The sequence below is a fragment of the Melospiza georgiana genome, chromosome 1 (genome assembly GCF_028018845.1).
Source record: "Melospiza georgiana isolate bMelGeo1 chromosome 1, bMelGeo1.pri, whole genome shotgun sequence".
NCBI classification, from domain to species: Eukaryota; Metazoa; Chordata; class Aves; order Passeriformes; family Passerellidae; genus Melospiza; species Melospiza georgiana.
Window position 1 is genome coordinate 130,410,079 of NC_080430.1, and position 26,980 is coordinate 130,437,058.

A 26,980-nucleotide genomic window follows, 5' to 3' on the forward strand; every position below is an offset into this window, starting at 1 on the left:
CCCTTCTTCTTGCTCCGTGACTCCGCTCTCTCGCTCGCAGCTCATCAGCCGCGCTCCCGTCTCCGCTCGCCGCTACCGCAGCCCCCGGCCCGCTCCGGCTCTGTCTCTCTTCGCCTGTGCCCTCTGGTCCCAGCGCTGCGCTGCGCTTTCCCCGCCGGCCGCCCCCGCAGCCTATGGCCCTGGAAGGCGCTGCTGCCGCCGCCTGTATTTCTGCTGTAGGTTCCCACATCCCTCTTTAAAAATTCCGCCTAAAAAGAGAAGACGATTTACCAAATCTTTCGGGCCGTTATCTCACGTGAGTACCGGAGCGGGAGTCCTGGGGCTCTCGCCGCCCGTGGGGGTGGTGGTGGGAGTGAGGGAGGGAAGCAGTGGCGACGCCCACCCCGAGCTCCGAACCGGGCCGGCGGGTCCGTGGTCACCGGCGGCGGGTGGTAGCGTTAGGGGCTTCCCTCTGCCCAGGCCTGGGGCTCGGGGCGGCGCAGGGACGGACGGGCAGCAGTGGTCGTGGTGCCCGGAAAGGGCGGAGGGGCAGCTGGCGGGCAGTACCGTGGCGGTGACTGCCGGGGAGGTTTGGGGTTGGGGCCAGTTCCTCCCGCTGCCCTTTCTCCGCCCGCCGGCGTGGGGCGAGAGCGGCTGCCACCGGCAGCGGCATATGGAGAACGGCGGAATGAGTCAGAGCCGGAGCTCCCCCCGTCCCCCGGCGCGCCGGGCGGTGCGGGGCCGCAGTGCGGGGGCCGAGCTGGCGGGCAGCGGGACCCCCGCGCCCGGGAGGTGTCGGCGGCGGCGGGCGGAGGGTCAACGGCCGCCGCGCTAACATGGCGGACAGCGCTGCGTGCGAGCGGTGACGGGGCGGGAGCGGAGGCCGGGCACCGGGGTGAACGCTGCGGCGGTGCCGCCAGTACCTCTCTCCCGCAGTCCTCGGGACGCGGAAGGGCGGCGGGACCGCCGGCTTCGCGGCCGGCGGGGGCTCGGCGACCGCCCTAACATGGCGGATTCCTGCGGAGGGGGGCTGTACGGTGTCTTCCCCCTCGCAGCTGGGGCAGTGCCCGCGGCTGGAGACCCGCGCCCACCGGGCGCTGCTGCCTCTCGCAGGGCGCCCCTGCCTGGGAGTGGAGGCCGAGGGGCGTCCTCACCTGGATCCCTCAGGGCGAGGGGCTGCCCGATGCCCTGTGGCAGCAGCCCGGGCTGGCAGTACGGGCTGCGGTGCGGGTGCTGCAGGCTCCCTTCACGCGTGTGACCCACACGCCATGCGCTCCCCCGAGCCCCCGGGGGCAGCCGTGTGTGACAGGCTTCAGCGCGGGCAGCCTGACGCGGGCAGAGGCAGAAGTGCTGGTGGCATGGCCGCGGCGTCTCCTCGCCTGCTTCTCAGGGGCCATGTTGTGCTTCTGTGAGCGTGATTATCCATCCGGGCTCCCGCTGCCATGCTCCACTTTTCCCCTCACCTGAGCTGCACGAGGCCTCCTCACCTGTCCCCTCGGCATGGTCAGCAGGGGCCACGCCGAGGAGCGGGGCGGCAGCGCCGGCTGTCAGAGCAACGCCCGAGCCGTAATGGCATTGCACAAGTGACGCTTTCCGGGACTGCCTGCACGCTGAAGGGCCGTGCGGTCACCCGGCATGTGGAAGGGGAAGCCTTCCCTCCCGTTAGCAGTCCCCTCCCTTTGCCCGGGGAGTAGTTCTCTGGTCATTTCACGGGTACACCCTTTACCCTTCCCCTTGGTCCGACCCTTAGTGTAGCAGTAGCAGGTTTGGTGCCGCTGGTCCTTTTGGAGGTCTCTTGGTTGAGCTCAACCTTCTTGGCTTGGCTGTCTCTGCCAATGTATTTTGGTCCATTTGGCCACTGGTGTACTAGTGGCTTTTGGAAAGTATAGAGAAGAGATGCTGTTTCAGCTACCAGCTGAATTCTTGTGTGTAAAGTGTGTGCACCTGAATGTTCGGGTAGCCAAAGTGTGTGCATGTTGCCTGCAGTGCTGTTCCCTGTTTGATAGGAGATCAGCAGAGTTATTATAGTGGTGGGAGATCAGTAGAGGTGTCTGTTGTGGTGGTAGGGGAGCTGAAGGCATGGTGAGCAAGCGGGCTCATGCGTGCAGAAGTGGAACGGTGCAAGTGCAGGGTTGTGATGTGGCTGAAGAGGATGCTGGTATGGCTGAGTACTGGACAGCGCTGCAGATCTTACCCAGTCATCAGTCTGAGCCCATGAAGATGCCTGTGTGTGCTGAGGGTTACCTGGTTGTGGTGAAGAGGCAAGAAAGTGAGCTTAAACCTTTTGAGCCTTTCTGAAGGCATCCCCTGCAGTACTAAATCCTGCACGGCTGCCTTGTGCCTGTAGGCAGGAGAAGCGCTGCATTTCAGACCTCTGCAGCAGTCTCTGGTGACTAACCAGGATACAATTGTGTAGTCCCAGTCGGTTGTAGCCACCCTGAATGAAAACACGGTGTAAAGGCCAATAAAACAGTGCAGAAATGCCTACCATCTAGTCAGATGCGTGATTGGGTCTCTTGTGTGTGAGTGGATTGGGGGGTAGTCCTGCCCTACTTCTTCTGCCCTCCCCGGCTGCCGGATTTTTGTCTCTGAAGACGCTGCACTTGCCCATTATTCTTCCTTGGATAAACGTGGGAGGCAGTGGTGCTGGGGGGGAGGTGGGGGTTGTGAATAATGGTGATGGTAGGAGGGGTTTGTTCCAGTCTGGACTGGTCCAGTCTAGTTCTTTCCTTCCTGTCACCGTGTGAACAATGCTGCTGATGCCTGTGACAAGGCAGCCCCTTCCCCGCGTGCCTCTGGCTGTGGCAAGCTCCCTTCTCAGCCTCCTCTAGGCCGAGATCCCCGGCCTGCTCCCCCCCATCCCTCCCGCTGGGCATTGAGCTCCAGGGGAAGCTGTTAAACCCCAGAAAAAGGAGGCTCTTTGGGAGGGGGAGGGTGTTGTTTGCTGGTGAGCAGCTGTGGGAATGTTTCTCCTGTGGGCACAGTTTTACTGGAGGCCAGAGGCAGGATTACTGCCTTTCAGCACTGCAGGCGGCCCCTGGACCCGCAGTTCGTGCCTCTCTCTGCTCCCTGGAAGGCTGCTGCAGGTGTGTGATGGCAGCAGTGCTGCTGGAAACGATTCCAGCTCTCCAAATTAAAGGGGAGACAGAGTGCTCTGGAAGAGAATTAAGACTGTCCTTCCCTAGAAGTGAGGCTTAATCGTGTAGTGCGCTAATTGAGGTATAATGGTAGATTTCAGCTCTAGATGCTGTTGATGTATCACAGGAGCAAGAGTGTGGTTCATGGAGAACTCCTCAGGGACCTGTGCTTCCTTCAGGACCTGCTCCCCCCCAGGGATCCCCTTGCCACAGTGTCCTCTCCCTGCTCTGGAAGAGGCTTACTGTAACTCAGAAATACCTAGGTTTTTCTGGGAACCAGAGTAAGTTGGTGCCTTGGAGTCTGTCACTTGGTATAAATGTGCAAGGTCATTGTAATTCTAGATTTTTAGGGTTTGGTTAATGGATATTTTTGCTCAAGCCACTAAAGGGTCTCTTCTCAGAAACAGATGCAGTGGATTTTATTTTTTTTTTTCAAGAAAATGGATTGATGCTTGGTTTTGTAGGCCTGTTGTTATCACACATAGGGAGGTGAGAGGGGCCGGTGAACTGGAAAAAGCCCAGCCCTGCTGGACACTTGTGGGCTTTCTGCAGGGGTGCAGGTGTTCTGCCAGCTGGGGGGTGATTTGGGTCCTCAGGTGAGTTGTGATTGTTGTTGCTTGAGCTGTAGTCAAACCTCAGGAACCTGCTAGTAGAGTATACCAACAGATGAGAGATAAACACGTGCATATAGGTGCCACTTGAATATTAAAAGGCAGATCTACCTTGCTAACTATTCCCACAACTCAAAGCTCACTGCTTAGCAAAGAATACTTTTATACCCGCTTTAAAACCCTGAAACATGGAATGTTTCATTGTGATTGATAACACATGCAATTTTTTGTAAAACTGGGTTTGCCTATAGGGGTTATGGACATCTAACACACTTGTACTTAAAGTGGTAGCCCAGCTCTGCCACTCAACAGCAAAATCCCTTTCTGCTGGTTAAAATAGACTAAAGTGACTGCAATTGGAAAGGCTCAAATTGTTCCATTTTCCTCTGAATGTTTAGAAGTGGCAAAGCTGCACAGAAAGAGCAGTCAGACTATTTTGCATATGTTTGTGGAGATCCTTTACATAAATATCATTTAGGAGAAGTTCTGAAAGACAGAACTTGGCACAACTCAAAGTTAACTATTGCTACAGAAAATTGTTGGGTTTCATTCCTGCTCCACAGGAATTTTCACTGTAAACTTTCTTCCTTGAGACATGGGAGAATATTTATTGGCATAATATTGCAGATGTTATTTGGCTGAAGCATTGCATTTTAAGTTTTGCACTGAAGGTTGTGTACTCTACCTAGAAGCACTTGTGTTTAATGATTTGTTTGGCTAGGAAGGTAAACTTAATTCCTGTCACTGGAAAATTTGTATGTATCAGAACAACAATAGGAAGTAGTGTAACTACCAGTTAATTTTAAATGTTGGCCACACCTTCCTGTTGTGTGCAGAACTAAATGTTGCTAACTTCTTGCTTTAGTGAAAGAAAAGGATAAGCTTAAATGTAATACATATGCATTAATTCTAGCTGGCAAAATTCCGTAATATCTGAATTTTGAAGCATTGAGGTTTGTTTTAAATGTTGCATGCTAGTAAATGCTAATTTATGTGGTAAAGCTGCAGGGATTGCTCGGTGGGAGTTGCTGTGAAACAGTTACCCTCAAGTTGCATTACCTCTGTGTGTTATGCAGTACTTCATGGACTGCACTAGTTTAGTTTTCCAGTAGCAAGAATTAAGTGGGAAAGTGTATTTCAGGAGTTTAACTAACATGGCCATGATCTTTTGTGTTGGGTGATTCCCAAAAGTCAGGCTTTTGTAGTGAGCCCATGCAGTATTACTTAAATGATGAAGGTAGCAAAGGTTCATTTTTACAATAGGTTGGTATGTTCTGTGTTTCATGCCATGTCACAGTGAATTTGTAGAAACTTTATTGTATGTTGGGCTTACATGTGATCAGTTCGGTAGTGTATTTAATTGAATGAAAATTATTGTTGCTTTTAGGAGGAATAACTTCTCAACAGGCCTAATAAATGTTTCCTTGACTGCTTTTATGCTCATTGTTCTGTTTGTGTGAGTGCTACCTTGAGTAAGCTAGCGTTGTACTTTAAAATGCTGCTTTGCTGATGTGTGTAATAGCCTTTAAGGGCCAGCTGAAATGTTTCCTCATTCCTAAAGGCAAGCATAAGTTACTTTGTTTTTACTGTCTTGCTCATTTCTGGATTTGTCTGTGTGGTGTTCAGTTTCACTATATAAAGCACTACTTTTCACCCACATAGCTTTTTCACCCACATGCCATGTTCATTCACAGCAGAGGGAGTAGGAACGTGGCAAGGGAATTCTAAAATAGAAAGGAAGTGGGGAGGGGAAGAATGCAGTGGTTACAGGGTTAAAAACACTTCTGGGAGAGTAATCCAGTCTTAAGGCATGCTTACCCTACAGTAGGATCATGTAGAGATCTTTGCCATTAGTTTTGAAAATCTTCTCATTCAGACTGTGAAAGATAGGTAAAATAAGCAGTCTCGTGTGTTTTAGCAGTTCTTTGTACATCTGCCTTGTTCTGGCTCAGAGTTTATATTAACTCTTGAAAACTGGGTGTTTGATGTGATTATAAACTTTCATGGTGGGGTGTTACAAGCCTCCTTAAAAGCATTACTGAAAAGGCATTTGTTACATGTTTTATGATAAAGCTTTTATTCTGTTCTGGCTATGAAATTTATTTTTGTGTGCATTTTTCTCCCTACAGGGCAAAATCTCTGATCAAGTTTACAACTATCCAGAGGGCTTAGGAGAAGTGCTTTATAGAGAGCAGTTCGACTTCAACGCTGAGCCACCTTGGGAACCTAGCTGATGATAGTAGGGTTCCATCTCCTAACTTGTCCATGTAAGTCTCTCTTCATCTGTATGCAGGAGGATAAGCACTTGCAAAAATACAGCTTGTTTTTTGATAAGCAAGGTCTGGGTGTAGATTAACAAAATTACATAGGACTTTGATTCAGGATGGCGAGGGGGACTAAACTAAACATTTTACTCACCTAACACATTTCTCAGTGCAATTATCTGATGAAATTCTACAGTAAACTTGGTAAATAAAGCTACTTTTCTGAATTAGGGGTGTTGGCTGCAGAAATCCTGAAATAAAATGCTGTAACTTCAGTCTCAGTGATAATTCTGAAGTCAAGAATTGGTCTGCATGATTAACATCAACTCATGACTTGCTAAGTACAGTATAGTTTAAGTAGTTTATACTGAAATAGTTAAGATTTGCTATTGTAAACAGTAACTCAGGCTGATCATGAAGGGTGTGCCTTCCCAAATGCCTGTCTCCATTATTTGTTAATTACTATCCATTTCCACTAATAGTTGTAGTGGGGTTACAGTAGAAGGTGGAATTTAATGTTGGATGGAAAATGTGTACAGTTATAAATGCCTTTATATTTTGAAGTGGCAAATAGGTATTAAAGGAAAACAGGACCATGATAATGGAAAACAAATGAATACACTTAGCTGATCTTAAGGAGCACAGAAAACTCTGAAATGTATGTGGTTTTCATGTTCTGTTAACTTGAAATAGTTTTATGTGGTTTTTAACAATAGTCTTAACTCAGATATTACAAATGCATTCAAGCTGACTTTATACAGTATTTGTACAGTATTACTTTTTTCCTGTCTAGCTGAAGGCATTTTTGTTTGGCTTACTACCTATAAATTATGGAATGCTTTTTAATGTAGAACTTGCAAGTGGTTAAGTACATCTTAGTGAGCCAGGTACTTTTTAAAGACCACAAAGATTCCAAATGCCAGTTGTGTTAGTATGCATCCTAATAAGGTACTTAATGTAGATAAACTCGTTCTTTGAAAATACCACAATTGCTGAGGCACAGGATGAGCTTGGTTTATCCTGACTTTTGGCTCTATCTCCTGAGGTTATGTTCTTTGTTTTGTTTGAAACTTACTGAATTAACTCATATATCTGGTTCTTTGTTCTAGTCAAGTGAATTCAATTAACACTGAGAATTTTCTGAATATCACTGTTATGTTTAAGGTGTGGTTTTTATAAGCAAAATAGCTGAAAATATTGCCTCTCCTGTTCAGTTTAAGTTTTGGTTTGCTCTTGTATGTGGCTAAAACCCTTGCATGACATTTTGTATTTGAACAGGAATGAGTAAAGTAGTAAAAAGCTAGGAAAGGCAGAAGAATTGTTAGAAGGAGTGAATAGAGTATACAATCTTAACATACTATACATGCATCTTAATTTCTAAAACTGTTCTAAAACTGAAGAGAATTTTGGCTGTGTCAGAAGTTCTTACTCTTGAGATGAAGGCTGTTATGGTACCTTCTTTGAAATATTCCTTCTCTAACTGGTAGACTCCTGTGCTGTGACAAATGATACAAGGTATAAGTTGCCCTAGAATGGAAATGCCACTGAATTTGCTTCATTTGCAGCTGAATGTTCAGATAATGTGTATTTATTTTGAGGTTGGATCTATTTAGTGTTCAGCAATTATGTACTGTACACAAATAGAAGTGATTCAGTACTGAATGTAGTGGTGATGTAAGTAGCAGTGGTGTTTGTCAGGAAATCTGCACCTGTTTTGGTATGCTGAAGCACAGGTCATTGCCTCAAATCACAGAATCACAGAAATTCAAGGTTGGAAGAGACCTGTAAGATCATCAAGTCCAACCCATGTTCTAACACCTCAACTAGATCATGGCAGCAAGTGCCACATCCAGTCTTTTTTTGAATTCTTCGAGGGATGATGACTCCACCACCTCACTGGGTAGATGATTCCAGTATCTGACCACTCTTTCTGTAAAATACTTCCTTCTTAATTCTAACTTGCATCTCCCTTGACGCAGCTAATGCAGCTAGCATGCAAGTTAAAGAGCTAATTGGTACTTTGTCTTGTTCAACTTGCAAAGTGATTTAATGGGAAAAAGGTCAAGTGAGCTTTTAAATGTAACTGTAATGTTATATGTTAATGTTCCAGTGGAATTAAATAAAAATCTTCTGTCTGAAGGTGTACTTACATTTCCATTAAACTCACTTCCTTTTTATCATTTTCTCATCTCACTTTTTTCTTGTGTTACACTGGCATGGGAAGACTTGGGGTTTAGTTCTCTGTGCTCTTCAAGCTCTCATTCCCTCAGCAGTCCAGCAACTGTGGCCTGAAGTCTTGCTCCTTTAAAATCTCTTCTATTTATTCCCCCATCTGATTGGCCAGAAATGCTGGAAGTCTGATGTATTAGCAAGCCCTGTCTATGCCAAGTGGAAGCAGTAGCTATCTGGAGTCACTAATTGCCAGTCCAGGACACTAATTTTGAAAGCCTTAGTAACTTAGTGTAGTTGGAGCTGGTGGCAGCTGGGGAGCAGGAGGGCTGGGAGTCGTGGGGGCAGTGGGGAGGCCAAGCACTAAGACTGGCTGAGCAAGAAAGGAGCTGGAATAGGGAAGTGAGTGTTTGCACTGTTACAAAAGAGAAGTGCTGGTCTGCTGCCACGGAAGTATATGTGCACTCAGAAGAGTAACCATTCTTTTGTAAGCTCTGTGAGCTTCTTGGGTCTGAATAATGTATTCAGACTTGAGGAATGCAGAAGGAGGTTTTTGTTCCTGTACAAGATGCTGGATGGGCCATTGTTTTTTCAGTTTCTATCCCAGTTGCTTGCTTCAGCAGAATTGTTCTTTCTACACTGCTCACTTAACTGTGTGCAATGCTGCTGAGAGAACAGAATAGGCTGCAACTGACCTAAGCTGTGCAGGTATCCTACTTACAACCTTCAGTGGATTTGTGCTGAGAGGTAACTTGAGTAATTCAAAAAAAGACACCTGTTTCAGCATTTCCATCAGCTGGTTAGTGGTGGTGTTCAGATAACTCAATTACAGTTGGTGAAATGGTGTCTTGGATTTTTTTTTTAAAAGATACTCCCATTATAAGTAGGTATTCCCTGCACTGAAAGCAGAGGACTCATGTATAGGGAGTATATATATGTAATATATATACTTTTCTACTATACCTGAATTGCTGGTGACTGTACTGAATTGCTGGTGACAGTGACAAAATTTCTTTTTTTGATTTGTTACCCCTGAAGAACCAGTATTGCAAGGAATGAGAAAATAATTTGGTTTTAGCCCTTTTTTATTTTTGCATCAGCGTAATTTTTATTGGTCATAAATACTTTTGTTTAATAAGATGTGGTTGAGAGGCATTATTTGGAGCCCATTTCATTTGCGGAGACCTTTTTTTGCAGAGGAAGTTTTTAATGAAAGACCCAAACCTATAGGTGTTAGGAGTTTTTAAAGTTCTTTTCTTAGGCCAAACAATACATAGTTTGGACAATGTAAAGAAAAGAAAATTGTGTGTGTTTTGGATGCTTATATGTGACAAGCATGTGTTTAGACTGTTCAGAGAATTTTAATTTTCTTTTATTCCAGATGTCTGCAGTAATTGCAGTGTTTAAATATGTACACTTTTATCTTTGAGTTCTTCATCTGGGAAGCCATTGTGTTAAAGAGCCTGAGGATGTAATGCTTACTTCAAAGAAAGCAATTACATGCCTATGTAGAAGTCTCATACCACTTGACAGCTTTTGTTTGACTTAAAATATATGTCCTGGAGCATTGTGCAGACTAACATTTCAGGTGTGAGAATGGGTGGTGTTACCACACCAAGTCTGTCAAATAATGACTTGCAGTAAGTCAGCATTTCCAGCAAGGAGTGAGCTCTGTGCTCTAATGAGTTCTGGCTCATCTTACAGACATCAAAAAAGTCCTAAACCATAATTTAGATTTCCTTCTGCAAATTTTATCATTGATTCTCCTCACCCCCCTCAGGAGGGAACCAGTCAAGACAGAATAAGGTGACAGCAGAGTCCCAAATCCTACTGTGAGATATTAACCCCTTAAAGAATTGTTTCTCTAGCCACTGTCTTGTAGTAGTGCTGTAGCAGTGCTTCTAGGAATTTGTTTTTTCTTTGCAGAATATTCTTCCTTTCAAGACTGAAGTGATGTAATTTAGTCCAAAAAGGGGACATTGGACAGTAGTCAAACATTAGCTTTTTTCCTACTAGATTAATTTTGTTAAAAGGAGAAGCTTCCATGTCTTGGATGTGCTTAGAAAAAGCAATCACTGTTTAGCATGCTGGGAGAGGATATATCAGGTTGTTTATAGTTTGTTGCAGTTGTCATTGAATCTGTACTGGCATATATTCCTTTTGGTACCTGCCTCTTGGCCATAAAATGCTTTTTGATGAATGAGCAGGAGACAAGTCTTGTTTAGGAAATAACCTTTATCAAAACTAACTTACTAGATAATTGTTCTTTTTGTTGGTGGTGGCTTTGGGAGTTGGTGTTAAAGAATCCTCCCCCCATGCTTTACTTGAACTGAGTCTCCCCAAAATTAAAGGGGCAGCTTTTGAAGGAAAGTATACTTCTACACCATCTGTCTGAAAGCTGTGGACACCACAGTCATTAACCATGGGAAAAAAGCCTCTCTTTTAAGACTACTAAACAATTAGCTTAAATCTACTCCACTGTAACTCAGATAAACATCCACACTCAGAGAGGAAAAGTGTGTAGTTGGTTAGATTGGGCTGCTTCATTTGAAATACAAGGTACAAGCAATTAGCTATGTGTGTCTGGTGAGTGTAAAAATCATTCAGGGCTGTGACTGGTTCCACTGGGTGTGCTGAGACCTTCCAGTAGGGTAGATCTGGGGTGGAAGGGACTCTGGACTGTCTGCAAGAGTGTAGGCAGTGGCTTGTAGCATGAAAAAAAACTTCAACCAAAATTTAAAAATCTAGCTAAGTAGCACCCTTATATATACAGTAATTCCTTAAAACGTTTCAGTAAAAAGCTGATGCCAGCATTTCTTTCTGGGGGGAGAAAAGATAACTCAGCTTTTTGGTCCTCTGCCTCTGAAAACCATGGATATTTTATGAAGATGACTGTAGTGTCCATCTTTGTTGGACTGATTCTAAGGCAAACTTAGTTCACAAGCTTCTTTTGTTCAGTGGTGGTATTTTTTTAAGGAGGTTTAGCTATTAGTCTCATAATATATATATATATAATATATATATAATATCTTCTGAGATATGACTGACTAAAGACTTTTCTGGTTATTATAGTCTACCACCTAGTCATTGTTTTTATAACTCATTAAGTCCTTACATCAATGTGATAATTATCTTGCTCTTCTGTGATTTGGATCTTCAGGATTCCCTTAAATAATCATAGTACTCACTATATATGTGTGAGACAACTATTTCTTATCTGCTCTACTTGTCTTTATCATTCAGCTTCTGAACAGAACAGAATGTTCTTGCTGCCCCTGACTTAGCTCACCTGGCAGTAAATGCCTCTTGTAACAAACATAGGGGGCATGTTTGAGTTGTGCAGAAAGCATATAAAAAACCCTGCTGGCTCCTTTCCCATTATTTGGCATAATGACAAGCAGGAGCAACTGCTGCTTAGTTGTGGTAGTATTAAACTACAGCAAAGTAACTTTGTTCCTATTGTTAACAACATTAACCAAACCTATGTTGCAAATTGTGAAGATTTTTTTACTGTATGGAGGTGGTGGATGAAACATGAGACTGAGTTAATACCATGGCCCTGTGACAATTTGAAGCCAAAATTATCTTAATTTATATAGCCTTAATGAAGTATTTTTGGCTTTCAGCTACAATGGTTGTGGTTTCTATAAATACTTTTAATTAGAAAAGTCATTCTGCTATTGTAAATCTAAGTGCAGGTGGCTTTAGAAAACAACCATCACTTTTTTACAAGTACTAGGCAACTTCTGTTGAGATATTAAAAAGCCTTAGGTGTTCATATAGAGAAGGAATCTAGTTAGCTAGCTGGTTTTGATCAATCTTGTGTTAGTCATAAAGATGACAGTTGAAACAAAAATGTGGTCAGTGGGTTGATGTAAGCTAAGAAGCTGTTTTTAAACAAGACCCACAACTCTAATGGAATGTGAACTGCAGATTGTTCTATTCATCAAGTAAAGCAAATGAAGGTATATAGTCAGCTGTTGGTAATTGTCTGCTGTCTGCTGATTTTTACTTGAGATTAGACAATCTGCATTCTAAGACTATATTTAACAGTATTTTCAGTGTTTTGACTTTGTTGATTTAGATTCTTTTGGAAAACACTGTATAACCTACTAACTACCAAGCTAATTTGCAGTGAAGAGCTGAGGATAAGCAAGATGCAAATAAAGTTAGACTGTAACTATTACTTTATTTTAATAACAATTCTACATGCTAAGATTATCACTTTTTAAATTACTTCTAGCCTAGTGGCTTCTTTATGTTAACCTCTGTTTTGCAATTAACAGTTTGAAATGTTGTAACCAATGTTATGAACAGAACAATAAAATAAATGTCTAATAAATACAATATGTAAATGCAGTGCTTATAAATTAGCATCAAAAGAACTAGAACATTAGTACAAATATATCACTGCTAACATTTCATCAACAAGGTACAAGTTTTCTATAACAAATTCAGGAATGTTCTGTTACAGGCAGTCTTCCAGTTGCACATTTGAATGCTAGCATTGCTTAAGATGCTTTACTTGAAAAGAACTGAGCTGAGGCATTTGTACAATTATGCTGCACTTGCAGTATTTTCATTGTTTGCATAAACTCAGTGCAGATCAGTGTGCATACAGTCTGGAATTCTTCTCAAGAACAGCCTTGCATCAGTTCTTTCTGGAAGTTAGTGTCAGATTTAAAGTGCCCAGCTTCTGTTTTATTCTTGGCTTCAGTGGAATTGTTCTATCCATATCTCTGACAAACGCAGGGTGAGCACAGTAAAAACATCTTTGGTCTTTGTAGAGGGTGTGTTACTGTTTGTAGGACATCAGGTGTAGAAAGCTGATTTTTAAGCAGCAGCATGGTGTGCTTTGTGCCTCTTTTTCCATTGACACATGTCTTCTTTCTGCAGTTTGTTGCATAATTTAAGGACCCGGATTTAAGGCTTGGAAGCCCATCCCTTGTGTTTCTTGGTTTATGACTGTCGGCTTTGTGGAATACGGCTGAGATGAAAGGATTTCTTGAGGATGCAAATTACTCCATTGGTCTGTTGGATGAAGGAGCAACTCTTGCAGATGTTATTGACAACTGTATTTATGAACATACTCATGTAAGTTTGATTTCCAGATCTTTTGATTTAGTTCCCTAAGTCTTCAAACTAGGTCAAAGTATTATAGAGCTGATGAGCTGACAGCAACAGAGAAACAGTCAGCTAAGCCTCACTCACCTTATTTATAAAGTAGTTTCCTCTTCTAATTCTGCTGCTTTGCTGTTTTCTTGCTTTGGGCAGAATTCTATTGGGGAAATTTGGGCATCAGCTCTTACTGCCCTGAGTGTGACTATCAGGAAAGTAGTCTGGCCAATGTAATTAAATACAGGTTCCCATCTCACTGTTTGAAGAGATTTTATTAGCAATGGGGTTCAGAACAAGCACCTAAAATTATCCAAGTGGATATATTCAGTTAGAACCTTTTTGTTATTTCCTTGAAAATATGGCAGAGTTCTGAAAAACATTTATGCTGAGCCTGTTTAAAGCCATGTTTAAATTTTTTGAGGGCCATCATGGTTAATATTCATACATCTTCCTGTTACCCTTCTCCCCTGTGGAAACTCTGGTACAAGTACATTGTGAGGTTCTCTCAAGAAAAACTGTAAAAGCTACTGAAGTTTAGCAGCCAACCGGAAAGAAAGTTGAATAATTCTGTGTATACAGTAGTCATTTTTTGAATAAGGCTTCACTCATTTCTTAGGAGGCAGGAAGATGTAGCTTTTGTTCTGTAGACAAAATTGTAGAAAGAGCAAACTTTAAAAATGTTTCATTAAGCAAATCCTGTGTTCTTCATATGCCATACCTGTGAGTTGCTCACTCTTCTCTTGGTTTATCAGAACTAATATTCATGTTCAAGTGGTCAACTATAGTACATCAAATAGCTAAATTCCATGGCCTTCTGAACTCAGGTGTAGGATTCCCAAATCCTGATTCCTAATATTCTTTTTCTGTCTAGCAAATAAATAGGTAAACTACTGGCAACATGTCATGTCTCCAACCACTGGCTGGCTCACAGAGGATAGCTGCCTCCTGCTGCTTTCATTTACTCCTTTAGCTCAAGGGGTAGAGGCCTGTGCCATGGATCTAAAGCTCCAGATCCCAATCCTGCTGGTGACCCGTACAGGGGGTCAGTATGCTTCCACCCGATGGAATTTCTATTTGTGTTTTTTAAACAGAAATAAAGACTTTGTATAAAATAAGCCACAACATGTAGAGTTTCAGATCTGCAAAAGTCAAGTGCTAGAATTGACATTTGATGTACAGTCTTGATTCAGATCCATCATGTGTATGTGATGGCCTTTAATTGATTTACAGTAGGGCATTCACCTACAGTACTTTTACTGAGTGCACATTATGGACAAATCTGGAATGATCTGTTTGCAGTTTGATCCACTACACCTGCATCATGACTCCATAGTGAGAAAGACTATATTGTAACAGATGTGCAGAACTTAACATTCCAGAAAAGTCTGTGCATTTTCTTAAAGATTGTGTACTTGATTCTGTCACCTTTAACATGAAGTCTAGTTCTTAAAATTCCTTTTGAACTTCATTCTTCACAAGATGTGGAGAACAGTCTCAAACTTGACTGCCTGAACTAAAATACCATCAGACAAATTTTCAGTAAAACAAGCTATTAGATGTTAAAATAATGTTAGTGCATCAGATTTTATTCCATTTATAATAAGATATAAATTCATTGAGACTGTGGAAGCTTTCATCCCAGTGGATCTTCTTCCTATAAATAGCTGCAGACTTCTGAAAATAAAAAGTTGAAAAAAGTGTGTAACTTAATCTGTGTTTTTTTATAAAATCAGCATTTGGCATTTAAGTAGAATCTTTTATTCAGGAATCTCAGAATATTGTCAATAGCATTCATAATATCTCTGAAGTGGTAGGTATTCCCTTTGGTTTTTTTAAACTAGTTCAAATTGCTAGTTGAACAGAAAAACATTATTCAAGGTCAAATCTAAAACTTAAGAGCAGGGTAAAAAAAAGGTACATAGTTCTTTAAGACTTGGGGTTGTTTGTCTTGACAGCAAACCTACAGGTTCAGACATTTTATTTTCCTATTCTTCCTTTTGCAGACTGGAAAAAAGGCATTTTATGTTGGAGATCTTGGAAAGCTTGTAAGGAATAACATGCAATGGCAGAACGTGATGGCACCAATAAAGCCATTTTACCCTGTAAAATGCAATTCTACTCCAGGTGTACTCGAAATTCTGGGGACCCTTGGTGTTGGTTTTGCATGTTCCAGTAAAGTAAGTTTTCCTTGCCTGTGTGCCTTATTTTCTTTCATATGTCTGCTGGTGTAAATTCATCTCTTTGGTGCCAGGTGCCATGTTTATAAATAAAATTTGAACTGTGAATTCATTTGTAACTGGCTATTGAAAATCTGTACTTCTGCCCTAGAAGCAGTAGGTAGTTTTCACTTTAGTGGGGTAATAGAGCACATCTAATAAAGATTCAGGAAAGATGATGCTGTGCACTTTGTCAAACTCTGGTATGCTCCTGCTTTTCAGTCTGAAATGGCATTGGTACAAGACCTGGGCATTTCTCCTGAAAACATCATCTACACAAACCCTTGCAAGCAAGCCTCTCAGATCAAGTATGCAGCAAAAGCTGGGATAAACATCATGACTTGTGACAATGACATTGAGCTGAAGAAAATTTCACGTAACCATCCAAATGCCAAGTAAGTGTCAAAATCCTAGTTTTGCTTTTATTGTGGGGGGAACTTTTTGCCTGTATTCTGGGTGGCTTGAGTTGCAAGCAAAGTACATGGCTTCTTTAGTACAAATCACTTGTATCTGTTCTTCTTCTGTCTCCTTTGAAAATAGCTTTTTTGCATCTTTTCCTACTGAGTCTTGGCTTCCTAATACAATGGCCCTTGGTTTGGGAGAAATCTTGGAAGAAAGTTATTTTTTAGGGCAATCTTCATGTAAAGGTTTCAGGGATTAAAGTTCAGAAGGCTAGTATTTCATCACCTGCAAATAACATCTTCCTCCTGCTCTGTTTTGGCTTCAGTGTTATCTTCCAGGGAGTTGTATGTGGATATTAGTGGCTCTGGCTGAAGTCAGGGCTGAGCTACCAGCAAATGACTGTGTGCATTGGATCCCAACTGGGGTTTGGGCACACTCTGCAGGTCTATTAAAATACACCTACAGGCATTTCCACATAATTAAGACAGTGAGAATTTTTTTCAGTCACTTTGGTATTAACTCAGCTGCTCTGTAGAAAAGTGATCAAAGCTGATAATCTAGCTGTTAAATATGGCAACTTTATTGCTGGCAATGTATAATGGTCTCTTGGACTGACTGGCACTCCTGTCATTTCACATCACATCCCTCACATATGAATGCTTTAGCTTTGGGCCATGCCTTTAAGAAATATGGAGCCAGAGTGAAGTGGATGTTACAGTGAGCCTAAGTGAATGTTACAGTGCTTTGCAGTGATTGAAGATATAGCTTTCCATAAATGTCATTGGAGAAACTGAATTCCTGATATCCTTAACAAATTCCTTGGTTCTGAACAGTCATGATTAAAGTATTGTGTCGTCTCCCAAAACTGTGACTTGTTTTGGTGCTTTTTTGGGGGGGTGGTGGTATTTGAGAGAGTTTTTTTCTTTGTTCAAGACTCAAGATTTAATATTGCTGTTGCTGGTGATTGTACTTCATCCTCATGGAAGTCTGTCTGTGCTTTGCATACTGGAGAGAAATTTCTGTGCAAAAATGTTATGCATGATAAGTAAACGTTTCTGTAACTGCTGGCCCTGGTATACTTAATGGATTCGAAAGCCTTGGCAATGCTAAAACTGACTGTTGAACCATTAGTGTTTCACCAGTTATTCACTGGTGCCTTTAGAGTTCTGTTAGTTTTTGTTGATTTATTTCCATGATTCTAACAAACTCTTAGATTTCTAGAAGTCAGATTTAGTGGGTTTTGCTTGAAAATACCTTGATTCACATAAATGCTGCTATAACAATTTGTCAATTTAACATTGGATGTCTTAAGGAGGGGTTTTGACTAATCTTAATATGAGGTTACAAATCATAGTATGGATTTGAATTTTTCTATTACATTTTAAAGAGTTTGACTTGTAACAGTTTTTTGCTTCAGTTAGCACATTTTTCCAAATGCAAACAGACTATTGTTTGACTGCAGATTTTTTGAACACAGTTTTCTGTGCTAGTGAGAAGCAGGAAAGGAAATGCTCATCAGTTTCTCAAGATGAAATGGTATAAATTAACAAGGATTGCAGGGCAACCTGTTTGAGAACTTAGGACCTTTTGCTCTTTAGAAAATGCATGTTAAACACACCAGGAAACATTTGGAAAGTACTTGTAGAAGTCATGGTAGATGTTAGGCCAGCTGTAGTGGCCAGGCTGAGTTCTGTTTGTTGCCTGTCTTGTAAAGAGCTGTTTCACTCCATGTGCAGTTTCTTCCACTCATTTACACTCCCCATCCTGGTTATCTGCAACGTGCTCTGCCCAGTCTGCATGTATGCCATGACACCACCTCTGTTTAGTTTACTGGATGACTAAATTACTTGATCTTATGGGGGTGTGGCTTTCTCAGTGGACAGCAGTTTGAATTTGGGTGGTTTGGGGGTATGTCTCTAGAGGTTTGGATGTGACCATGCCTTTGCCCCTCAAATGTTACTTTAACTTAGAGACAGGTCAGCATTGGCACTGCAGTTTGCCAAACCTACCCAAAATGAGGCTTTGACCAGACAGAGGAAGGTGTTGCACTGCATAAGAATGTAAGAAATGGTACCTGCTGCCTCTGTGCCCCACAGTGTCCTGGAAGAAGGGGCAGGGAATGGTCTGACCACCCTACTCCCTCATCCTGAGTCCATGTGCTCAGCCACAAGGGGAGGTTATGTGATATGGCCAGGGTGTGCTTGCTCTCAGCCTGGATGCTGAGTTTAACTAAATCTGATACATGTCTGACTGAAGGGGAACCTCTGGGCTGGGGAGGGGTACAGAGATGGGAAAAATCATCTTAGTCTTACTGATGTTATGAGGAACTATGCTTTTTTAGAAGGTAACATTATTTTTTATTACAGCACTCAACAGACTCTTGCTGCTGCAAGAGTCTTAGTTGCTGCATTTCGAAATCCCTTGTCCTTGTTGGCTCCATGTTTTAGCCCCTAATTGCTAGTTTTTTCTCTGTACAGGATTGTTATTATTAGGTTGCCTTGATTCATCCATCGATGGAGCTGGAGTACTGACAACATAATCAACACACTTCTGACAATCTTCAGGCTTCACATGTGCTGATGATGTAAACCAACTGCCCCAATCATCTTCCCCTTCTCTTAGGCTCTTACTGCACATTGCCACAGAAGACATTACTGCTGGTGAGGAGATGAATATGAAGTTTGGCACCACCCTGAAGAACTGTAGGCACCTTATGGAATGTGCTAAGGAGCTGGGAGTCCAAATAGTTGGTGTCAAGTGAGTAACTTCATTGTCCTCTGCTGGCTGAGTAGATATTTGTATGAGGTACTTAAGATGTAAAAGAGAAAAGGATTTTTCCCTGGTGATACTATTTTACAGGGTTTTAAAAAAATCAACAAAAACCCCAGACAAACAATATCATATTGATTTAGAATCATGAGCTTCTGCTTGCAAGCACAAACTAGTATGAAACAAAGTAACTATTACAGGCATCAAAGCAATAGGAAATGAAGTCTCATAAATTCTTCTGTCAGCATGAAAATTAAGTTTAGAAGCCTCTCCTATTCTCTAACTGTACTCTTGAACTTCTGTGGTAACTTGATTTGTATTTTTCCAGCAATAAACATCATAACAGAAGTGCTAGTACAGCATGGAATAGGTTGGATAGTTTGAACAAGATGAACATGGGGTCAGATTTTGTTAAGAGTTAAGGTTCTATATCACTCTTTGATGATATCAAGACAAAATACTCAGATAAGTTGTTGGCTTGCAGATGCAGGAATGAATCCTAGAGTTCCAAATTTGTACAAATCTGTGGTATTTTACCTGGAAGCTTGATGGCTATTTTACTGTATCTGAGAAAAATGCATGCACAAGTCTGCTCTGTCTGCCTTCAGCTACAAATCCATCACATGCTCATAACTGTTTAGGAAAGCAACCAAGCAAATAAATGGGTCATCGAGACAATAAAAAAATGTTAAGCCAGATTTTGATGATTTAAACCACAAATGTTTTGTTGTGTATCTGCTTGAAATGGATGTTAAAGCATAAACTGCAAATATCTTAAAAAAAATAGATACTACTGAAAAAAAACATTCCTTTTTGTATAGTGTCTTAACCAGCTTTTATAAAAAAGTGAATTATTTTTTATTTAAATAATTTTTAAATCCACACATGGATTCATGCAAGTAAGTTTGAAAAGTGACCTTTGCTACTCCAAGTCTGCTTCCCTAAAGGAGTAGACTTGGAGTAGAGAACACTGTGGCTCGGGTGTGTGTATGGTCTGTCTAGAACCAGTGGACCATATGCCTCTTGAGGAATCCCATGGGAATGCTGGCACTTGTTTTAGCACCTCAGTGACTAAGTGCATATGGCAGTAGAGGAACAAGAGGGGATTCAGGAGCTTTTGGTAGGCATCAGTACTTCTCTGCAGCTTTGGCACTACTGAAGAACAACTTTCAGCCACTTTGATAGTGAAGACTGAAAAATTCACTAAATCTGTTGTTTCTCAAAGATGAGAATATTGTGGGACATTCTTAGGATTAAGAGAAAGACAGTTCTCAAGTACAAATTCAATAGCAGGCAGTGGTGGTCTGAGCTTCTTTGCACAGTTGCTGTGTATTATCATTTAAGCTTGTTTTGGGGCATTTGGGAATGAATTGCTTCTGTTGCTGTTTTATATGATGAAATTGTTTGTGTGGTCTGAAAGTTGCACGGTTCAGTGTATTTACTGTGGTTTTATTTCTTTCAGATTTCATGTTTCAGGCTCTTGCAAGGATCTGCAGACATACATTCATGCTCTGTCTGATGCTCGGTGTGTGTTTGACATGGCTGTAAGTACCTCTACACTCACATGCAATTGCTACAGTAGAGGAGCCATTCTATTCCAATTATATTAGCAAACCAACTACATTCTTTCCAAAAGAAATCCTTGGAAATTGAACTTTTAGTAAGGGACTAAATACTGCTTTGTGATGTGTGATAGAAGTAAAACCAACTTTGTCCTAATTATGGTAATGAATACTGTTCCACTGACAGGCAGTAGCCTTACATTCTGATTAAATTAGTTTCCCACTTTGGGTCAAGCCTTTTTGATATTCAAATCTCAGTCCTGTAAATACACAACTGATGCTTTTAGGTTACACTGAAGTTGAACAATTGTATGCTGGCATCTGTTGTGGTGTGAGGAGTTTGTAAACTAAACAGAGAAGACTGCAAGTCTTTTTACTCTTACTGCAGTGCCTTAGCTGTCGCTGGTAACATATGGGGGCAGTAAAACTGAGGATCTCGCTGATCTTTGTGCAAATTTGTTGCAGTGGTTTTGTCACAAAATTTGTGAAATCCTAAAATTTTGTCAGAATACACCACCTGTTCAGCAAATACTGTCTGAACAAAAGCCACAAGATGGGAGTTGATATTGCTGCGGGGCTTGCAGAGAATTGTATAACCAGCCTCTATTGACATCCCAGTGCTTTGCTTCTAGATTTAAGGGAGCTGTACTATCCCCTTACTCCCTCATTAGATGTACTCAGCTAAATAGTTTCAAAAGCTTAAATACACAGAAAACCACAGTAAGGAGCAACAAAATCTTTTTGCATTTACTGTTGTTCGTGTACTTACATTCTGCCTATGCATTTTAGGAAGAGTTTGGCTTTAAGATGAACATGTTGGATATTGGTGGGGGCTTCACAGGTTCAGAACTTCAGCTGGAAGAGGTATGCAATGTGTTGGAAATTGAAACTCTTACTTTTGAAGAAATTGAAGTGTTTAACCTTCAAACTGAAGCTTGAATTGATAGCTGAAACATAGTTAAGTTCCATGTTAGACTGTAACTCAAGATCTCACTAGTTGGGTTTGTATTCTTGATTGATGGATAGTGTAATCCCTTCTTGGAGGTGATTGTGACTTCTTTTTAATCCTGTTCATCTGGGCTGAATGCTCATTTAAGTGTGCTAGAGATTAAATTGCTATCTGAAGCAGCCTTAGCAGTAATAGTTCAAGGTTTTTCTTGACTGTTGTTGTCCAGCCAGTGACTCTTGCATGGTTTGGTGCAGGGTGCCTTAGCATGCTTTGGATCATAAACCCTGTTGCTACTGGATGAAAATTTCCAGTATTTTGCTTAGGAACAGAAAGCTAGAGGTCTTGATTTGGCTGGCCTCTGATTTTGCCTAAATGCCACCTTTAGTATGAAGTGGCACATAGAACAGGATACCCAGTTTACACTGGTATGTTGTCTTAAACACAGGCTCCATGAATTCAGCACAGTGGAAGTGAGGAGTTGCTAACAGCAATCAGGGCTTTTCTCTCAATTCTAATGGTTCTGTTATGCATCCAAAATATTTGTTAATCTTGACATATTTGTCCTAATATATGAACATTAGTATTAAATAATTCTGTTTCTATGATACTATTCAGAACTGATCATGAAAAGGTCCTTTACCCATTCTGTGGGTTCATATGTAATTTTACATTATCTGATGTGCTAGATGGGCATTGAAGTTACTGGTGCACTTGTGAGTCTACCACAGCTTGAGCATCAGTTGTGAAAAGAGACTGTGTAGTACTCAGACTCATGGTTCTCAATCTAAGTGTTTAGCAGAATGACCAGTTTTCTTTCTTTTTTTTTTTTTTTTTATAAATTGTGGACCTCTGTTAAAGGCATTTCTCAGAGATTGGAGGGGCAGAGTAAGCATTTGGTGTGCGGACTGGAAGTGTCTATGGGGATACATCTGTAAGCTGAGTTCATTGGCCTTACCTCTGACTTCAATTTCCTAGGTTAATCATGTCATCAGGCCATTGCTGGATGTCTACTTTCCTAAGGAATCTGGTGTGAATGTGATTGCAGAGCCTGGATGTTATTATGTTTCATCTGCATTTACACTGGCAGTGAATGTCATTGCAAAGAAGACTGTTGAGTATGATAAACTTCTTCCTTCTGGAGGTAAGGGTTGGATTTGTTTTCTGTGTTATGTCTCAGTACAGGTAGCTGCCCTCTGTTAGTTGGGATTGACTAGTTTGTTTATATGTTTGGTGCATCCCCTAATGCTTACACTGCAATATGCCTTCTGGATTCTGACCATATGTTATCTGTGTGTCTCACTGGTACTTTTGTGTGGCACTTCCTGTATCCTTACTAGGTTAAACCTATATTGGGTGCATCACAGATGCTGTGTGAGAAGGTTCTGTGTTAGAACATTAAAAATCATATCACAAAGCAAGCTACTTCCCTGCTTCTCTGGATTTATATTCTTACCACTGGTTATTACTGAAATTATTAATTTGATTAAGCCTCTCAATATTACAAATGAATTTATAATCTGATCTCATACAGATTACTCTGCTTGTAATTCTCCTATTCTAGTATATATGGAACCCCCTTGTCAGGAGACAGCAGCTGACTTAAGTTAGATTGCAAAAGGACTACTTATGACAAAACATGCATGCAAGACAACTTCTTTTTTTACTTCCAGTGGAGCAAACCAGGAATGATGATGAACCAGTATTTACATATTACATAAATGATGGTGTTTATGGTTCTTTTGCAAGTAAATTGTCTGAGAAACTGAATACTATCCCAGAGGTTCACAAGGTGAGTCCTTATATATTCTTCAGAGGTAGTCCTTTCTGTCCTTGTCTATTGAATATATATTTAACACTTCATACATATATAATTGCATATTATTTATTAAGTTAACCTTCTGTATATTTGAAAATTCTTGTTCAATAAACTGAAGCCTGAATTGCCTCAATCATTTCCATATAGAAATACAAGGAAGATGAGCCTCTGTTTGCAAGCAGCCTTTGGGGTCCATCCTGTGATGAGCTTGATCAAATTGTGGAAAACTGTCTTCTTCCTGAGTTGAGCGTGGGAGATTGGCTGATCTTTGACAATATGGGTTCTGGTACCTTGGGTGAACAGTCCACCTTTAACGACTATCAGAGGCCACTGATTTACTACATGATGTCTTTCAGTGACTGGTAAGGAAACTGTCTTGGTAGTGGCAAGGTTGCTTTTGCTTCCTTCAGGAGTGTACACTTATGAATTCCATTCAGTGGCAAATACAGAGAAATGCTGAGTGCAAAAATGTGCCTTTTTAGTTTGTGGATTGTTTTTTTTTTGGTCTCTGTTGTTTTACTGATGAGACTAAACTGAGATCTCTGATAAAATGCCTACTTTGCTTTAGGGCTGACAAAAGAAAGCAGAATACCTGAGTGATCTCACCTGTATGTTCAGTGGCAGTTGTCAAGTCTTGTACTGGCTTAACAAAAGCTGTTTAACATCAACCTTTGAGCTTTCCTAATACACATATCCACAGCTTGTGTGCAGTGTTGGCACCACCATGGAGGGCAGTGATGCTGTTGTGGTGATGGGGAGTGTGGTACCCCACTCCTGCACCCAGGCAGGCAGGGCCCTGTGCTCCCAGCCTGGCGAGTGGCAGCATTTCTGTGGGTGCCAGGCACTGGCACAGCTGGGCTCCCTCTGCTGAGCCAGGGCCAAGCCATGCGGGGGCAGCTGGCTGCACACACTGCGTGGCGCCTGCTTTCTGAAGGGAAATTGAACCTGAAAACCTGCTGTTACATCTCTTGACCTTTTCTGCTGCAGGGATGAGATGCAAGATGCTGGAATTGCTTCAGACACATTGATGAAGAACTTCTTCTTTGTGCCTTCGTGCATTCAGCTGAGCCCGGAAGAACGCTTTTCCACTGCAGCTTAAACAGGCATTAACGCTTCAGTTAGACCTGCAGTTGCAAGTCTGTAGTTTGTCTGGTCAACATTCCAATCTGGAAGAAATGGAACAATCTTCAATTCAATTCATTCTCTTCAAAACTTGAAAAAATAGTAATAGTAATGGGGACCAGGCAAAACAAGCTACAGCTACAATTCAGTGGGGGGTGGGAGGGTTAGATAATGGTGTCCAAATTTAAAATCAAGTTCATTCAACCCCTGAGCGTTAAATATGCAACAAAATGGATGACTTAGTGGAGATGGAAACCCATCACTTGGGTTCTTCAACAGTTTACATACAAGTACACAGTTTTTATACTAAGGATTCCTGTTAGAAAAGTCTTGTAAAGTTATTGTCTTTCGCCCAGATATATCAAATGTCAGTGGGAGACCAGTGTGACTTCATTAGATGTTTTAGTGTATTTAGAATGTGTAAATTTGTGCTTTGAACTGTAGTTTAATAAATGTAAAATTGCATCATAGTATTTGTTGTATTTGACCCGTGATGTATCCCTTGTATGATTGCAATAAAACTTTGTGTAGATTTTACTGTTTTTCAGGCTAACTTTGGGAGGAGCTAGGCAGATAGTTATGAAGTAGGTGTATATGTGATTGATTTGAGAAGCTTTCTTTTCTCAAGCCATTGGTTTGGCTTTGTGTTAAACAGTGAACATTTTAAGATTGATAAATCTGTATGAAGTGAAAGTCATGTAAGTTCCTGGAAGGCTAAAAGGCAATTTGTGGTGTGTTTTTAGAGCATGACCTTAGATTCAGTTTTTCACACCAACCAGCTAACCTGCACTAGGCATGGGTGTGCACGGAGAGGTTGTCCCAGCTTGTGTGCATGCAGTGCCCTGAGGCAGCATGGGTTAGTCCAATTCTGCATGTTGTCACAGAACCTTTGGCTCCTTTTTTAATAGCGTTTGTTTGAAAAGTCTTAACTTTCAACTTTAGTTCTATATAGTGCTGATTCTAGGGTAGGGCTGCACAAGACTACAGAAACCTCAAATGCTCTCTTGCACTGGACTTCATTTCTGTATCCATAATGTAAAGGTAAATCAGACTGCTGCAAGTATATGTGCATTGAGTAATGAACTGCTTGAACTGGTCAGAGAATTTATTTATTGTGTTACTGCAGCCTCTCAGTTTCTTCAAGGTCCTTTGCTTGCTTTCTCACTTTAACTTTCCCTACTTGAAGACTGGGGGGAGGAGGAGAAGGAGCTTTTAGGGTTTTGAAATAATGCACTGAGGCCTGGATCCTACCAATAGAAGGGACTTTTTGAACCCTTTAGTTGGAGGTAAAATTTATACCCTTTGGCTGCAGGGGTACTTCACATGAGTGCCAGCTAGGAGGAAATTTTATTTTCTACTCTGTCAAGGAAAGGCTTTATGAAACTTAATGAACTTTTACTTGAAAGTAAATTCTCAGTTTGGATTTGTCAGAACAGTTTTACAGGCCAGTTAGGAGATAAAAAATGTCTTATGTGTTGGAGACACAGTCTTAAGAAGCACTCATTACTGTAATGAAATGTACAAGTGAAAAGGGAGTAAATTAAAGGGGGAATGTGTGGTTTGGTTTGGTTTTGGTTTTCTGGTTTTTTTTAACCTGGAGTTACTAGCTGACCCATGTCAAGCAGTGATAAGCTCTTCCATTTACTGTTGAGGTCTTTCTAGACAAGACAGACTGCTGTGTGGTTTTTGACTAAATGCAACTACAGTTGCCTAAGGTTATATAATCAAACAGGATTCTGTCATACAGTCTTAAAAGTTGTTTTATGTTAACTTACAGAGAAGTAGAAAACAATTTCTCTATAAATGCAGCAGTGGTCAGAGCAGAAATACTTGCTGTACTTGAAGACAGTCTGCCATTAAAGCCAACCTGGAGTCTGAACACAGTATGTATTTCAGTTTGATTTGCTGCGTGCTATTGTTCCTGTTGTAACTGCAGTTGGGAATTTTTACCAGCTGTGAAAGCTGGATGGTTTCTGTAGAGTACCTGGAGGTGATGTGGCCCTGCTGTGCTCGCTGCACAGCTGCAGCCCCTCCTGCTGCCGAGGCTGTGGCAGGAGCAGGGCTGTCTGACACGGCCGGCACACGGCGATGGTCCTGCATGGCCCAGCCCTGCAGCCTGCCTGCATCTCCTAAGGAAGATCCAGGGCTGTGGTACTGGTGTTGCCAGTTACTTCTTAGGAACAGGAGGAAATGGTTCCAACTTTTCACTGTGTGCCCAAGCAGCTGCACGACTAGCTTACATTGGATATATTGGAGAATAAAAGTGGGTGCCCTGGATCCACCACTGGATATTTTGCTGCTTCCTATGTACTCTTGTTTCTGCTTTTTTTTTTTTGGGGGGGGGGGGGGGGGAGGGGTGTGTGGAATTTTGTCTCAGGTTTGAACCCTTGGGGTTCTTTTAATTAAAAAAAAAAAAAAAAACTAAAACTAAACTAAAAGAAAACCTGCTACCCAACCAAAAACAACACCCCCCAAAAAATACTCAGGCTAAAAAACAGCTTTTAATCCTTGACAGCCAGGCAACTGCCCTTGTTCTGGTCCAGCCTGATCTTGCTGAACCAGGATTGTACCTTGTGAGTCTCCTGTGAGGAGAGGAGGGGCAATGCTCTCGGGGCTTTGCTAAGGCCTTGGGCAACAGCTTGAAAACAAATGCAGCCCTAGGAAGCAGCCTGGATGCCAGCAAGGGTGGCAGTGGCTGCCTGTAGGAGGGGTTCAGTGGGTGCTGGCAGTACCAGCTGACTGCTGCAAGGAGGCAGGAGAAGGAACAGAGTCTGTACCAAAGATGGCTTAACTGGCCTGATCATAATTGAAGGAGAAAATATCTGTGGCTGCCACATGTACTGCAGGAGTGTGTCAGATGTTACCT

At 41.8% G+C, this 26,980-nt stretch overlaps 1 protein-coding gene across 1 annotated transcript; it reads left to right on the forward strand.

The window, feature by feature from the left end:
* On the forward strand, positions 1 to 25,995 carry AZIN1 (antizyme inhibitor 1). Its single transcript, XM_058023471.1, has 12 exons — positions 1 to 295; positions 5,857 to 5,994; positions 13,057 to 13,254; positions 15,282 to 15,455; positions 15,717 to 15,889; positions 18,519 to 18,653; positions 20,128 to 20,209; positions 21,017 to 21,091; positions 22,152 to 22,317; positions 22,847 to 22,965; positions 23,140 to 23,354; positions 23,980 to 25,995. The coding sequence occupies exons 3-12, from the start codon at positions 13,153 to 13,155 to the stop codon at positions 24,089 to 24,091; spliced, it is 1,353 nt and encodes a 450-aa protein (XP_057879454.1). The 5' UTR covers positions 1 to 295; positions 5,857 to 5,994; positions 13,057 to 13,152; the 3' UTR covers positions 24,092 to 25,995.
* The last annotated feature ends 985 nt before the right edge of the window (positions 25,996 to 26,980 follow it).

What these genes read in the sequence shown, in the direction of transcription:
- AZIN1 (XM_058023471.1), top strand. Translation starts at nt 13,153, where the DNA reads ATGAAAGGATTTCTTGAGGATGCAAATTACTCCATTGGTCTGTTGGAT. An exon ending in GTCCAAATAGTTGGTGTCAA is followed by an intron (nt 18,654 to 20,127) that starts GTGAGTAACTTC and finishes TATTTCTTTCAG; the next exon opens with ATTTCATGTTTCAGGCTCTT. An exon ending in CTATCCCAGAGGTTCACAAG is followed by an intron (nt 22,966 to 23,139) that starts GTGAGTCCTTAT and finishes ATTTCCATATAG; the next exon opens with AAATACAAGGAAGATGAGCC.